The sequence below is a fragment of the Larus michahellis genome, chromosome 4 (assembly GCF_964199755.1).
Source record: "Larus michahellis chromosome 4, bLarMic1.1, whole genome shotgun sequence".
NCBI classification, from domain to species: Eukaryota; Metazoa; Chordata; class Aves; order Charadriiformes; family Laridae; genus Larus; species Larus michahellis.
Genome location: NC_133899.1, coordinates 15,684,783 through 15,701,143, shown reverse-complemented (window position 1 = coordinate 15,701,143; position 16,361 = coordinate 15,684,783). Strand labels below are relative to the sequence as shown.

Below are 16,361 nucleotides of genomic sequence, written 5' to 3'. Positions count from 1 at the left end.
ATTTTTATTCAACCCATTCATTTTTCCATTTTTGTTTGTTTTTTCAAGGGTGAGATGGGCTAAAGATCCTATTTCAGACAGCAGTCCAGTTATCTGTGGCCAGAAAATTATTTTATCCTGAAAATTTTTGCCTTATTTTCTAGAACTAAAATAAATAATAGAAAAGCCTTGACAAAACAAAACAAAACAATGTGAATTGTATCTGGGGTAGCTTGTTCTGTCACTCTCCTACGGGAGACACCAGAGTTGCCCAGTCTGTGGTTCTGTCTGGGCAGGGAATTTCAGCTGTGGGTCTGGGAAAGGGGCATGACAAAACCAAATGGATTCCAGGTAGGCGGCAAGGGTTTTTCGGTATTTACAGGTATTTGGGATGGTAGTGTTTTTGTAAGTGAAGCTGGCCTGAGCTTTAAAACTCTTTGTGTCATTTATGAAAGCAATTTTTCATTTCTCCCCAAAATTTAAATTGCCCATTCAGTTATGACTGGCTTATTGACAACATTTCTTCATTTAGACAGCCAGTGTGTGAGCTTTAGTAGCCAGAAGTCCCTGTTTTACATCTTTATGATGCTAGAGATGGGATACAGTCTCTTCCAGGTACCTGCCCATTCCATTTCAGCAGTAGGTTTTTGGTAACTCCTCTGTGCCACACTGCACATGGAGTTTCTGGGCATCCAGCCCACACCAGAGATCTAGGTGCAGGTACAAAACCTTTTGACACCTGGAGAAAAACAACAAAAAAAATTGGGTTGGGCAGGAGAGCGCGTATTCCTGGCCATTAATTGCCTGGAGATGGTTTCTTAAACACATCTGGTTCTGGAGGTGCATGTATGTCTATCAAACCTCTGATGCCTGATTTCCCTGAGGGTTTGTTTGTTTGTTTGTTTGTTTGTTTTTCTTCATTTGTGCTTTGCTGTTACTGTTTTCGGTTTTTGACCATTTTTTCCTCTGCAGGAAATGTGCCCCCATCCCAAACACCCACCTCCAGCTTCCACCTACTTTTTAATTTATCGGACCCCTATATAGAAACTGAATGCTTTCTGTACCTGTAGTATCAAGATGTATTTTTCTAGGGTAAATTCAGTCCCTCTCTCCCTACTGCCTCCTTATTCCTTTTACCGAGTTGTTTAGTCTGTTAACATTCCCAGATACTTTTTTGTAAGTATAGCCAGTGCTCATTATGTGGGTAGAGTTAGAGAGAAAGCTGTTGACTATAGCTTTTCCCTTTATTTCATTTAGTTCTCTGATATCAGTGCCAATGTCTGTGTGAGACCACTCTCAAATGGCAGGAGTGCTGTTTGGGAGAAATGGTGGGGTAAGAGATATTTGTTTTCAAGTGGCAAGACATTTGCTGTCCCTCCTCCTCTTCAGGGATGAATTGAGATGATTCAATGTATGCTCCAACCCTAATTTTAAACCCATTTAAGCAAATAATTGTGCCCTGCACCTTTCCGCATTATAAATTCACTCTCTAATGTATCTGTCTGAGGCACAGAGACAGTTACTAACTAGAATAAATCGTACAATTCACATTTGTGGGAGGAAAAAAAGCAACCACATACATGCAATCAGATGGAAACCTACATTGTTGGTTAAACTAGAGGTATCTGAATACAGACCTAAAACTGTACCAAACAGTTCAGGAGGAAGATACGTTTGCAGTTGGGGAGCTTTACGGAAAGTGCCGTCCTGTTCCGGTACGCGGGCAGAGCGTGGTACCTGCAGCCGAGGCTGGAAGCGCAGCCGTGGCTGGAGGGGAAGTTTCTGCCGGGCTCTGTGCGTCTCTTGGCAGGAGCACGGGGGGGCCGTAGGGGCTGTCGTCTCCTGGCTGGATTCGCTCTGGCTCCCCAGCTGCGCTCCCCCTGCCTGCCTGCCTGTGCTGATGAGCATCCTCCCTACGGGAGGCTTTCTCTGGAGCGTGGTCGGTGCTGGCTGACATCCTGAGAAGCCCCTAAAGAATTTAGAGACTCGAAAAGTCTCTCTGCAGACTTACGGTGTAGGAGACAGGGCACAGCATGGGCTGATCTTACCTGACCCCTGGTGCCCGCAGGAGAGGGCTATCCGGTGTGCCGTGACCCCATGGTGCTGCAGCGTGGGCACCCCCACAGCCTGCATGGGCACTCAGCAAGGTCGGTTGTGGGATCCCTTCCCTGGGCTGTGCCAACACCAACGTGAGTCCTGGGAAGACAGACCTTAGCTGTCGCTGCAGCTCTTCTATTGAAAACCTGGGAGCACAGTCACACGATGTGTCACTGGGCCCTTCAGTCAAAAGGGCAAAGATGTGTTGGAAGAAGAGAGCAGCTTTCGGCAGCCGGTTATGTTGTGTGGTCCAGTGCAAGTCCTCAGATCACAGATTCCGGGTCACTGCCGGTTAGACTTGAAAGGTCTCTCATGTGGCACGTTTGTTGTAGGGGAACACTGACGTACCAAGAAAGATTCTTACTGGGTGGCAAACGCTTTTGTTGGCTTGCTTGTTTTAAAAGCCATTTCTTATTTACAATGATGCATACTGGTAGTGAAAAAGAAGTAACATTACCATACAGCGTGGAATACACATCTCTCCTAGGCAAGCCATGCTGTTTGGCTTTCATCTTGCATAGCACAAAATCTATAGTTATTTTCTTTTTAAACCTTTGAGTTATTTCTGTCAGGTGTTGATAAGTGGAGAACTTCCTTCCCACCTCTGTTTAATGCAGTTCCCCTCAAGCCACTCACAAACACAGTGCAGATTCATGACCGATGTTTATCTAAATGATACTCAGGAATGTGCTTCGTATTCAGCAGTGCACTTCTACATTTGCAGCTATTCTTTTTTCATTTTAAATGAAATATTTTTAAAAAATTGTTCACTATAGCAAACCCAGAGTCTTAACTATTGTACTGTGCCATAACACGTACCGTCCCTGAGGCATGGGAGATTTCCTTAGCTGGAGCAAACCCTGTCTCCAGGCTTGGGTCGGGTGGAGCTGGCAGCTTCATTAGCTCCAGGGGTACCCACTGGGTTTACTGGGGCACATGAGCCCCTCCAATGCCAGGCGGGTGAAGGCCCTGAGGAGCTACACTCACCAGAGTAGTGGACGCTGGGATGTTCACAAGTGCAGCTTCATTTCCATTGTTGGTGTTCGCGTGAAGTCTTGACTGTGAATTCATAAAAGGGACAGAATACATGCACCTTTCTGAAAATATCTCTATGTAGAACTGACTGTATTTCATATTTATGTTATTTAAGTTTTCAGAAGTGTTAAGCAACTGCTGTTTCTATTGATTTCAATAGGATTGATGTGAACACACAACACGTTTTGGAAGTCAGACCAATAATGCATATGCGTAGCTATAAAACAGGTTACTTGATACTGTCTGTCACATGTAATTTATTGATTTTTCTTCCCTGGTTCTTTGAAGGCAGTATAAAATCTGGATGTTGTTGTTTTTTACTGTTTGTTTATTGCTGAGTAATTTCAGCCAACATGTGTTTTTCAGCATTAGGTCTATTCATCATGAACGTCAACCCATTAAGTTTGTAAGTGCGTCACAGTTTTCCCACCTAGATCAAAATGAGACTCTGGAACAGCCTGCTCTTTTTGACTTAACAAGCTGGTTTTATTTTCCCCTGCAACTTGCTCTAATAATATGACCAGCTTTAAATTCCTCAGGCCAGAAAGCTTGGCAGTAAAGTCCTGTGCAGGGCTGAGGTTTGAAACATGAGGTTTTTCTCAGGTTTGGAACATGGCAATTGACATCTCTTCTGCTGAGCACTGATGGAAAGTACTCATTTGGGAGCAGAAGTCTGTTCTTGGGAAAGTTCTTTTCATACGTTAAAGACAGGGACTGCAAACCAATTTTCCTTGAGGTCAGGTTGCTGACATAGCATCAGTTGAAGATCTCATCATAGAAAGCCATCCTAGCAATCCAGTCACTTTTGGTGACCCCAGCCAGAAGACACAGAACAGTTGTGGTGTCTGGTCCCAGTTTTCTCCATTCTTAGTGTTTCTTTTGTCTGAGGGTTGACACACGGCCAAAAAGTTGAAAGAGAGCTCTGCAGAAATGGAAACACCACTCTTAATATTGCCTACCAGCACAGAGGTAGATGTGTTTGTCTTAGCGGTTACAGCAGCTTATCAGGGGGGTCTTCGCAAAACTCTCTTTGTCCTAGTTTGCCACTGCCCCAGTTTTAAAGGCACTTGCTCCTCCAGATTGCTGCCCACGCCATCAAAATGAGCTCTGACTTGATTCTGCACAAGCTGAATATCCTGTGGGAAAGTGCTGCCTGTCCTTGTCAGTGCTGGCTTCCAGGGCTCCCTGCTCATCGTGCAGGATATGACCCTTAAATGAATTTTATGAATGAGCTAAATGGATTGTAATTGACGACTCAATCTTCACTTGAAAGTACGATTCAGAAACATGAAAATGAGCACAGTAAGCATTAAATTAAATCACACTGATCTGGTCAGTTCACGGAGAAAAGTCTGTCTCTCTGTAATTTCGGATTCTGTATTCATTGAGTTTCTCCAAACAGCAGCTAGTCTGTATTTCTGATGCCCGCTTATGGGTGTGAACTGAGGGAAAGAACGCGAGCAGAGTCTGCCTCACCACATGTGCCTGAGGGTACTCAGCAAAACAGCCTGAGAACAGGTGCCTGCTGGATTTGAGATCTGCCTGATCAGATGGGAGGGAGGAAATCATAAATCTAAGAAATTCATCTCATGCATTTCATCCCACCAGAAAGGCTCTTCTGCTGGCCACATCTCCACGAGTGGTTCAGAGTCTTGATGCTTGGGTTTGTGCTGTACGGGAAGTGCCCTCCCTGCTAACAGTAACAAAACACGAGGAAGGGAAAACATCTTTATGTATAGATGAGAAAAGGACTTCCCTTGTGTGTATCGCAGAGACCTTTATGGAGGCTGATGCTCTTCCACTGCTCAGGGCTGGACCTTTGGCTGTGCAAAGCGGGCAGTGCAGGGGGCAGGGGTGGCCCCGGTCCTGCTGCGACGAGGGCAGGCTCTGCAAATCTGCCATGGGGTCTGCTCAAAACGTTGCAAACGCCCCGCTTCTATCCTTAGGTTTAGATAAAAAATGAAGCAGGCAAAGCTCTTAACCACTGTGTGTTGTCTCTTTGTTTTGTATAATCAAGTGTTGAAATAATGATAAATGTTGACATCAAGTAGCAAGAAGTGCAGAATATAATTGTGTGAGTATAAGGCCAATAGGGTCATATGAAATTTGTGCTCTGGCTAGCATAATATGACAGAATATTAGTAACAATTAGCATAAGTACTACCATTTATTATAACTAATTTTATAACTAATTATTATAAGTAATAATTATTCTACTAGGATTATTTTCCTAAGGGCTTTGTCATTCCTTATGTTCGAAAGTTGTACATGTCATAGCTGAAACTGTAATTTTATAGTACTCTCTCAGTGTGACTATTGCATCTGTGAAGTGTGCGTGCGACCCTGTATACAGATTTATTCTTTTACATCTGTCTTACAATGTGCCTTCTTGCTAAATGCTCTGTAGGTATCAAAGCAGGCCAGAATGGCACAAGACCCTCTCGGTAGCAGGGTAAGCATGAGCAGCAAGCTGTTAAGATCTTTCTGTTAATTCATTGATGATTTTGCCGGTATCATCTTCTAATCTCGCTTAAAAAAGACTGAATGTACAGTCGAACATTTCTGCACAGCAAATTGCTAGCAAAATATATGTATAATCCTAACATTTTGGTAGAAATAGGGTGAGTTATTATTGATTCACAGAGCACGACAAAACATCACTGCATGAATTAGCAAACAGCTGTTTCTAATTTGAGTTTAGAACTGTACACAGAGGAACTTGTTTTAGTGTTCACTCCTTTCATTTATAATGAATTTTAATCACCGCTACAGGTGAGAAAAATGTAGAAACAAGCTTGTATCTTGTGGAAGAAACAAAGGAGAGACAGATGCTAACAGATTTACAGTCTGTGATAAAAGGAATGTTTTGGTACACTTTACATGTAATTAGAGTGCAGCTGTTTTCAGTCCCAAGTCCATGATGCACAGCAGAATATAGTATCTGCTGCTTTTCCAAAGGGAGTAAAGAAAAACAGTGATTCAACTCTGAAAGCATTTAGTTTATTCCTAGATCTAACATAAAACTTTCTCCTCCACCCCTTATTATGCCATTTATTGAAGTGTGAAATAACTTATTTAATGATATGTTAATTTTTTGTTACCACCAAAATACAGACTGTTTGACATAAGAAAAAAATAATGTTAAAAATAACTTCCTGATTTTATCATCTGTATGGAATTATTTATCATCCTATCGATGGTCATTACTGAGTCTTGGTATCTCCGCTAATGGGAGACGAGGGCTCAGGCTTGCGTTACTCTGGCTTAACAAGTTTCTGTGTATCAGCTGAGCTTCAATAGACATTTTTGTGTGTACTTTTAATTTGCAGCAGAAAAAAGACTAATTAGATGTATCTTTGATCACTATAGAAAGGTTTAAACAAAGTCAGTGAGGTTTAAACCATCTATGTGTAACAGTTTATCTGCAGCAGACATCCCAGCAAGTTTAATGTTTGAAATTCTGCTCTACATCTTGTGCTGATTTTGTATTCTAAATACCAAGTTACTCTCTGCATGAGAAGAAAAATTAGATTATATATACTTTCCATTGAGCCAGAAGTCTGTCTGTCTTTTTTAAAAACTTCACTTAAAAATGAATTGCAGTGCAAAGCTGAGAAGGTGGAAAAAGAGTCACTAACTGTTGGTAATTTAGTCCAACATAAATGCTTACCACATAAGCATATAATTAGGTATAACTGCATTTTTCTCAGGTCACAGATAATCATGAAAGCACGGCCTGTGGTGCCACTTATATTAGCACCTCTTAGTTTTTTATCCAATTTTAGATTTGTTTTGAACACTTTATATATGCTTTTATACATGTATATTGAAAAAATGGCATAGTCCCTTAAAATAAAAACCAATGAAGGCTGTTTTGTGAAGAAGCTGATGTTGCTGAAGGCTAAAGCTGGGTATAGAGCTCTTCAGAGCAGCCTGAACTGCCCAGAGCTCCTCCTTAGTGCCTTGCCTGAGGGTGGGTTGACCGATTCTGGGGGACAGTTGCATGGTATCTCTGTAGGGATAATTATAAATAAGTTGTAGAAATCTTTTTTCTATTGTTTCGTGAAGCGTGTTTGAGTGCGCGTTAATGCTGGGTGTCAGTCGCAGCCCAGCAGTTACGATACCATTAAAAGATCGGTGCAGTGTCACTGTAAAAAGGCTTCCATTGCCACAAGAGCTGGTGGTTCGCAGTCCACTAAGGCCTTCTGTGGCACAACAAACAGAAGCTTCCCTGAAGCTAATATATGCATAGAAAATTGAGTTTGGAATATTAATGATATTTTTTATTATTTAATTTGTTAAAACTGCGCGGGAAATATGTGGAAAAATGGAGCTAAACACTACAACAAAAAATTTAAGTAAAAAGCTGTCACAGTGAACTGAAAATATTGAAACTTAAAACATTTGCTGTGTAAACTTGCTTTGCATTATTTCACACCAGTGCCACAGTGTAAATGAGCTCTGTGAGGTTCTTACTATAATCCATTGTAATGATCTATCCTTGGCTGTAATACATAGTGCAGCAATGCAAAATTTGCTGTAACCAGTACTGAAGATTTCTCAGCCCTCGGTCTCTGTGTTGTATTCTCATAGTTAAGCATCTGTGATAATAATAATTATTTAAATTGAGAGCATTTCTATCAGGCCTTCCATCTGAGGATGTCTCAGGGTTTCACAGCTATACAGAAGCAAGCCCTACAATTTGCCCTTGAAGAGCAGATGGCTTTTTTCTATTATGGAGATGAGGAACTGAAACACAGTTCAGAAGCGTGTCTTACGATGATGCCAAGATCGTTTTCAAAAGTAACTTAGTTTTTTGGGTGCTAGAATTCCATCAACTCTCAATAGCCTAAACTGATTTGAGTGCTTTGACCATTTTTAAATTGTGTGCCACAGAAAGACTCGGAGAGAACCAGGAATCTGAACTTAAACCAAACAGCAATCCTTTCCTCAACAACTGATTTTTTGTTTTTGTTAATTTAACTATTTCTTTTGTGCACTAGCTAGAGGAATAAACTTCATAGAATAAGACCACCTTCCAAATCTAACCTCCTTGGTTTATTGTCCTGTATGGAGATGTCTTCTGGGCTCTGGAGGGGAGTCTCGAAGTTGCCTCTTTGGCCAAACCCTGGATATTTTGTTGATGCCAGGGCAGGTTGTGCGGCTGCTCCTGAGCCCCGTGGTGCTCAGTCTGTGCTGTGTTTGTCCGAAAACCAGGTGGAACACACTGTCCTCCCATACTGTGGTGGCCACATTGCAAGGTGCCCGTGGTGTGGGGGGGACGTATGGAGGCCCTGTGGAAGAGCCACCTGAACCCTCCATGTGTAGAGGAGAGAGAGTAGGGATGTTTTTCACTGGAGGGGAACCCAATGGTGCTCTACATTGGTAAACAAGAGGGTTTAGGCAAGGACGAAGTTCAGGGACAGGAAATGGTCTCTCTGTGCATACCTTTTGTTCTTAAGAGAAAAAAGCAGCCGGCTGGGGAGAGCCCGGGTTCATGCAGCCCCTGCCCACAAACGCTGACCCCGGAGCTGGGGCCGTGCGGGCGACCGGGCAGCTGAGCAAGCCTGTCCCTCTGCAACCACTTCAAATGTGGCTCGGCTCTAAGTCTGGCGGGAGCGTAATGTTTGCCGTTAGCTTTGAGCAGGGAGGTGGGGGAGTGTTTGCAGGGACTATGAAATTTTGTCTGGTTGATTTTATTTCTATTAGCAAAATAACTTTGAAATAATAAATATATCAATGTCATCAGTGTATGCTGAGATGACAGTGCTGCTTACTCCTGGCAATCTGTGATGTGCTGTTTGTCTCCTTTCTAAAAGAGATCACATTTTTTAAGGCTTCATTTTATTGTTTTAGCTTCATGAGTATATTTCTGAACTTGGCTCATGTTATCTGGAAGATAAACAGAGAATGAAGTATGATTTATTCTGCAGTTTGGCCAAATTGCTCTTATTAGAAGGAAAAATACATTTATTGAATGCATTGAGGCTGGAATTAGCTCCTCAGTGATGATGATAAATGCTTGCAGTCCCATAAACGTGCTGAACATTAAGTTGCTAAATTACTGTACCACTTTGAGATTGATTATCAAGTTTGGCCCTTTATGCTCCATGACCCGCACATATATCCTGAGGACTACTGACATTCTGAAGCTTCCTTAATGCTCTTTTTTTCCTAATTAAACTTTTTATTGAATTTTCTTACCCTTTTAATACTTGTTTTGATTCTCTTATGCGCAAATGACAAAAGCCTTGCACCAGCCATGTGATTCTCTATTTTAGAACAGTCCCACTTTGCAGGATTAGCCATTTTTAATGACTTTAATCTCCTTTTTGAAAGTGATTTTTCTCATTCTGCTACATTCCTTTGATTGCATTAATGTAGAATTATTATTCTAACCGTCATTGCCAGACATGTCACACCACATCTAGAATATATCTTCCCACTAAAATATTACTCTGGTAAAATACCTTAGAATTTCCTTCTCAGTTCATTATAGGTCTTTTCTTCAATTTAATATGGCAAGTTAAAATTAACAAGGCTATTTTTCATTCCATAAAGAGATTAATGATAATGAGTTTTCCCTAATTTCTTCAATTTAAGCCTTCAGTAATTTAGTATCTTGTTTGTATAGCAAGTCAAGGTGGGTAGTTTCTAGGGCTTAAAGTTTCCTAATTCTTTTTAAATTGTAAAAGTATGAGAAAATGGTGCAATAAAAAGAATCTAGAAGTTAAACAAGAAAATCGGTGAAAGGTCTAAATCAAGCTAACAAAAGGAGACAATCTTTGCTTTCAACTGTCTATGTAAATGCTTCCATTTTTATTACAAACCCAGCTTTTCAATCTGAGAAATGTTAATTTTTTTGAATACAAATTATATTAGCACAGCAAGGTCTTTGTGCATCACTCACAAAGTAATACCAGCTTTCTTTGATTTTGTTTTCTGAATAGCCCAATATGTTTGAAGAGCAGCAGCTGGAGGGAAACTGGCCCCGTTTTAATGTTAGAGTGCATTTTGAGGTAGATCGGTTTGTTTCAGAGGAAAAAAAGAGACCTTCTAAAAGATTTGTTCGATTTGCATGGTGGGCCAGTGTAATGGCTGGCATAAGCACATATAGATGTAACAAAGTTAAAGCAGTTGGCCCAGCCTGTGTTACCACTGGATTTGGCCCATTGCATCTACAGTTTCAAAGCTGAACAATGGAGCTTTATTCATTGGAGTGCTGGGGTTCTCCCCGGCGCAGTCCTTCTGCTGCCCCTGGCCAGCACAAGGCGCGAGTAGTCTGGCTGCAAAAGGGAAAATATTAAAAATGCATATATTTTTATAACAGTTCCTGTAAAGTGGACATTTTAAATTATTTTAATTACAGCCAGTAAACCTGAGCAGTAAATAACACAATGACGATGTGCTTTTTCCCCCTCTTGTTGTTGTTTTTCTTCCCCCCCCCCCCCCCCCCAGCAGACAGCAGTAGCAGTAGCAAACGCAACATGTGCTGCCCTAGTTCAGGCCCAGCATCCCCCTCTTCTCCCCTTTGTCTCCTTTCCCCTGGAGGAGCCCAGCTGGCGAGAGGAGGGAATTAGCCAGCCCTGAGCTACCGGCACCTCCCCGGGGCCCCTAATCCAGGCGCTGGCAGCCGGCTGCCTCCTTTCCTCCGACGGCCCGTGGCCACAGGTCCGTGGGGACGGAGCCCTGGATGCGGCTGGCGGCAGAGCTGGGGGGACGGGGCGGGCGGGGGGACGGGGGCTCCCCGGGGGCAGAGCGAAGCTGTGCCGGCAGCAGGGCGGGCGGCGGAGGTGGCTTAAATTGGGAACATGAGGCTTTGTTGCAGCCACGGAGAGAGACCGGTTCATGGTCGGGGGAATGAAGCCTGAGAAAAGTTTATGTAAAAATCAGGGGCTCATCGCCTGTGTTTGAGGTTTGTGCTCGGCCAGGGTTGGAGCAGTTAGTTGAGCACAAAGACCTCGAGCATCTTAGAAGCGCAGTTGCTTGCCGAGAGCTGGGATGCCTTTCGGGAGCAGGAGGAAGCGCGTTCTCGGTGTCCAGTGTTGCTCCGGAGCAGGAGGTTTAGTTAGAGAGGAGCACGGGCAAGGGGAGCGGGCGCCCGACCCACGCATCCCAGAAAACAGGCAGCCCTGTCGTGCTGGAAAAGTTGTTCGGTGTGTGATTGTGTGGTTTAGTTTGTCCAAGGTAGCTCTGCTCTCTCTTTTCCTGGGATGAAAAAGGTGGTCTTTGCCAAAGCAAACGGTGCCAGAGGAGCTAGCCTCTTGCGGTGGTGATATCCTCATTAGCCCAGCCTTTCTTTGAGAGCTACTCCGCTGTACATGTGCTCTTCCCTGCCTGGTGACTCTGTAGTTGGCAGGCACGAGGAGTGCGCGTGTGGCAGCCTACATGCACAGTTGGGGATTTTTTTATTGGTTTGTTTTAGTAAGAGCTGAAGTAGGAACATTAAATGTTTTATAAGGACAACGTATCTGGAGAACCGGTTCCTTTTTTGAATCTCCAAATGTATATGTGGTCAGCGCCTTCCCTCATTTACATGAATTTTATTTTTGCTTCATTCTGTGGTTCAGTTTTATATCGGACTAGTGGCATTTTTGCTTCACTCAACATCTACGCATTTATTGGAATTAGGATATTTGAACTCGCTCTCTTCTGTTTCTTGTTAACAATTCTGTTTATGAAAGCTGCCAACATTTTATGTATTTTTCCTAAAATGACTGTTTTGCTGCTGGAGTTAGTGCTGTGTTTCTTTATGGTAATATCAAATTATAAAATATTTTCCAAAGCCTCATATTGAGCAAAGGAAATAGTTATTAAAACAGAGGCTGGGCCATTGTTGGTTTATCCTGAAGTTGGTTGTTTTGTGATGTCTTGAGATCTCCAGTGGTGATTTTCTGGGCTTTTTAAGCTTGTTTGTTTTTATACCAAGCAGGCAACATTACCTTTCATATGAATGAATGTGGTAATGGTGCAGATCTCTTCTCTGATTTTCTTTAGCTGTCTCAAATCTGATGCTTTTATTTCACCTAGATGTTCGACCGCTTTTGAGCAGCCTTTCATTCTGTTACAGTTTTGAGACAGAACTGAAGGATTTTATTTAATGGAGACATTGCTTAAAATCATCTTGACGTAGCATTTAAAAAGACCCACAAAATCACAGGTGATCACTTAACACTGTAGCTTTTTGAAATGTTTGTATTGCTTCGTTGCACATTGTGTTTTGCTTTCTTTATTCATTGTTTATTGCTTTACAGTACAGTGAGCAGGTGTTAAACCTGCTAAAGAAAAATTCTTTTTATTAATACTATATGTTGGCATATTTGTGAATTATGTGTGCAAATATATTTTTATTTCTCCTTCTCAAACCTCCTTTGAAATTCAAGAGATATTTTTTTTTAGTTGATTTTTTTTTTAAATGATGTAGTAGCAGAAGCCCATAGTGTTTGTTGAGAGCTTTGTCCTTATTTCACAGATGCACTGGGAATTGTTTTTAATCTCCTTTCTGCTTTCCCATTACAGATGGTGATGACGACCCACAACTCTCCTGGGTGGCTTCATCTCCCTCCAGCAAAGATGTTGCATCACCCACTCAGATGATAGGAGATGGGTGTGATCTCGGCATCGGGGAGGAGGAAGGGGGGACTGGCCTGCCGTATCCCTGTCAGTTTTGTGATAAGTCCTTCATTCGCCTGAGCTACCTTAAAAGGCACGAGCAGATCCACAGTGACAAACTACCTTTCAAATGCACCTACTGTAGCCGGCTTTTTAAGCACAAGAGAAGTAGGGATCGCCACATAAAGCTTCACACAGGGGATAAAAAGTACCATTGCCATGAATGCGAGGCTGCGTTCTCTCGCAGCGACCACCTCAAAATTCACCTGAAAACCCACAGCTCCAGCAAACCGTTCAAGTGTACTGTATGTAAACGTGGGTTTTCATCTACCAGCTCATTGCAGAGTCACATGCAAGCTCATAAAAAGAACAAGGAACATATGGCAAAGACTGAGAAAGAGGTGAAGAAGGATGATTTTATGTGTGATTACTGTGAAGAGACATTCAGTCAGACTGAAGATTTGGAGAAGCACGTAATGACACGCCACCCACAGCTTTCCGAGAAGGCAGATTTGCAGTGTATTCATTGCCCTGAAGTATTTGCAGACGAAAACTCGCTGCTCACACACATTCATCAAGCCCATGCCAACAAAAAACACAAGTGCCCTATGTGCCCGGAGCAGTTTTCTTCAGTGGAGGAAGTATATTGCCACTTAGACAGCCACAGACAACCTGACTCCAGCAATCACAGCATCAGCCCTGACCCAGTCTTGGGGAGCGTGGCATCCATGAGCAGCGCAACGCCCGACTCCAGCGCATCGGTGGAAAGAGGTTCCACCCCAGATTCGACCTTAAAGCCTTTGAGAGGACAGAAGAAAATCAGGTCTGTGGACAGAGAGGAAGGCCAGAACTGGTCTAAAGTTACTTACAGCTGCCCGTACTGCTCGAAGCGTGACTTCAACAGCCTTGCTGTTCTGGAGATCCACCTGAAGACCATTCATGCAGACAAACCTCAGCAAAGCCACACGTGCCAGATCTGCCTTGATTCCATGCCTACACTGTACAACTTGAATGAACACGTGAGAAAGGTGCACAAAAACCATGCCTATCCCATGATGCAGTTTAGCAACATTTCTGCCTTTCATTGTAACTACTGCCCGGAGATGTTTGCAGATATTAATAGCTTACAAGAACACATCCGTATTACTCACTGCGGCCCAAATGCTACCCCTCAAGATGGCAACAACGCTTTCTTCTGTAACCAGTGCTCCATGGGCTTTCTGACCGAAGCAACCTTGACTGAGCATATTCAGCAGACTCACTGCAATGTAGGAAATTCAAAATTGGATTCCCCTGTCATTCAGCCAACACAGTCTTTTATGGAAGTTTATTCATGCCCTTATTGCACAAACTCCCCCATTTTTGGCTCCATCCTGAAGCTTACAAAGCATATTAAAGAAAACCACAAGAACATTCCTCTGGCACACAATAAGAAGTCAAAAGCAGAGCAGAGTCCAGTTTCTTCTGATGTTGAAGTCTCTTCCCCTAAAAGGCAACGGCTGTCTGCAAGCGTAAACTCAGTGTCTAATGGTGAATACCCATGTAATCAGTGTGATCTAAAGTTCTCAAATTTTGAAAGTTTTCAAACCCATTTAAAGTTGCATTTGGAGTTGCTGTTGAGGAAACAGTCTTGCCCTCAGTGTAAAGAAGACTTTGATTCCCAGGAGTCTCTTCTGCAACATCTCACTGTACATTACATGACAACTTCAACTCATTATGTATGTGAGAGCTGCGACAAACAGTTTTCTTCGGTGGATGATTTGCAGAAGCATTTGTTGGACATGCATACTTTTGTGTTGTATCACTGCACCCTTTGCCAAGAAGTTTTTGATTCCAAGGTATCTATCCAAGTGCATCTGGCAGTCAAGCATAGCAATGAGAAGAAGATGTATCGTTGCACAGCCTGTAACTGGGATTTTAGGAAGGAGGTGGATCTCCAGATCCATGTGAAGCATAGTCACTTGGGGAATCCGTCGAAGTCTCACAAATGCATCTTCTGTGGTGAGACCTTTAGCACAGAGGTAGAACTGCAGTGCCACATCACAACTCACAGCAAAAAATACAACTGCAAATTTTGTAGCAAAGCTTTTCATGCCATCATCTTGCTTGAAAAGCACTTGCGGGAAAAACATTGTGTTTTTGATGCTAGCGCTGAAAATGGTACAGCTAATGGCATGACCCCAACAAATAAGAAGACAGAAGGGGCAGATATCCAGAACATGTTAATGAAGAATCCAGATACTTCCAACAGTCACGAAGCCAGTGAGGACGATGTAGATGCTTCTGAGCCCATGTATGGCTGTGACATTTGTGGGGCTGCCTACACTATGGAGGTCCTCTTGCAGAACCATCGTTTGAGGGATCATAACATCAGGCCTGGGGAGGATGATTGTTCTAGGAAGAAAGCAGAATTCATCAAAGGTAGCCACAAGTGTAATATCTGCTCAAGGACCTTTTTCTCAGAAAATGGCCTGAGAGAGCACATGCAGACCCATCGAGGCCCAGCTAAGCACTACATGTGCCCCATCTGTGGGGAGCGCTTCCCATCACTCCTGACCCTGACGGAGCACAAAGTCACTCACAGCAAGAGTTTGGATACAGGGACATGTCGGATCTGCAAAATGCCGCTGCAGAGTGAAGAGGAATTTATCGAGCACTGCCAGATGCATCCAGATCTCAGAAACTCCCTCACTGGGTTTCGCTGTGTTGTCTGCATGCAGACGGTCACCTCTACCCTTGAGCTGAAAATCCATGGGACGTTCCATATGCAGAAATTGGCAGGAAATTCTGCAACCTCGTCGCCCAATGGCCAGGCCTTGCAAAAACTCTACAAGTGTGCGTTGTGCTTGAAGGAGTTCCGGAATAAGCAGGACTTGGTAAAGTTGGATGTGAATGGCCTTCCCTATGGCCTCTGTGCTGGATGCATGACCAGGAGCACCAATGGACAGTCTTCGGGCTTGACTCCACAGGAGGTGAATGAGAGACCGTGTGGCAGTCTGCGGTGTCCAGAGTGTAGTGTCAAATTTGAAAGTGCTGAAGACCTAGAGAGCCACATTCAGGTAGACCACCGAGACCTGACGCCTGAGACTAGTGGCCAAAGAAAAGGTACCCAGACGTCCCCTGTTCCCAGAGTAAGTATAGCTGAACTTTAAAATGTTTGAGGGATAAAATATAGACCTTCAATGTGACTGAGAACTGATCTGATGTTATTTTTTTTAAAACTGTCTTTTTATAAAATTACTTGTGCCACTATAAAAAACAACAAAACAGAAGGAAAGGTAGAGTAATAGACATAGAAAAGTTTGATGTTGCTCAGCCTTGCAGGCTCCTTGATTCCCAGCGGCAGCGCATCAGATTTTTTACCATAAAACTGCCTTAGATTTACCAACAGAGAGCTGAGACACTTGAATGGTGGGGATTGAGTTTGTCCATGAATTCTGACGCTACTGAACTGGCAGATCTGGAAAAGCTGGGGCATTTCCATGAAAAAGGGAGATACTGAGTACTCAAAAAATAATAATCTGATCTGTCATACTTGAGGAATGAGATTATTTCTTACCAGGGAACTAAACATGAACAGGAGGATAAAGGAACTTTTGAGGAAAAATGTAATGAATTCCACCCTACGCCCCAAATTC

General features: G+C 43.0%; 1 protein-coding gene across 6 annotated transcripts in view; it reads left to right on the top strand.

The window, feature by feature from the left end:
- Positions 1-16,361, top strand: part of ZNF423 (zinc finger protein 423) — a 235,397-nt gene that overhangs the window by 123,472 nt on the left and 95,564 nt on the right. For all 6 annotated transcript variants that reach the window (XR_012586519.1, XM_074583084.1, XM_074583086.1 and 3 more), the window contains one exon: positions 12,631-15,854. Coding sequence is in view for 5 of the 6 variants with exons in the window: in XM_074583084.1 (XP_074439185.1) it covers positions 12,631-15,854 (3,224 nt within the window). In the remaining variant the exon portion in view is untranslated. The remainder of the gene's footprint in view (positions 1-12,630; positions 15,855-16,361) is intronic.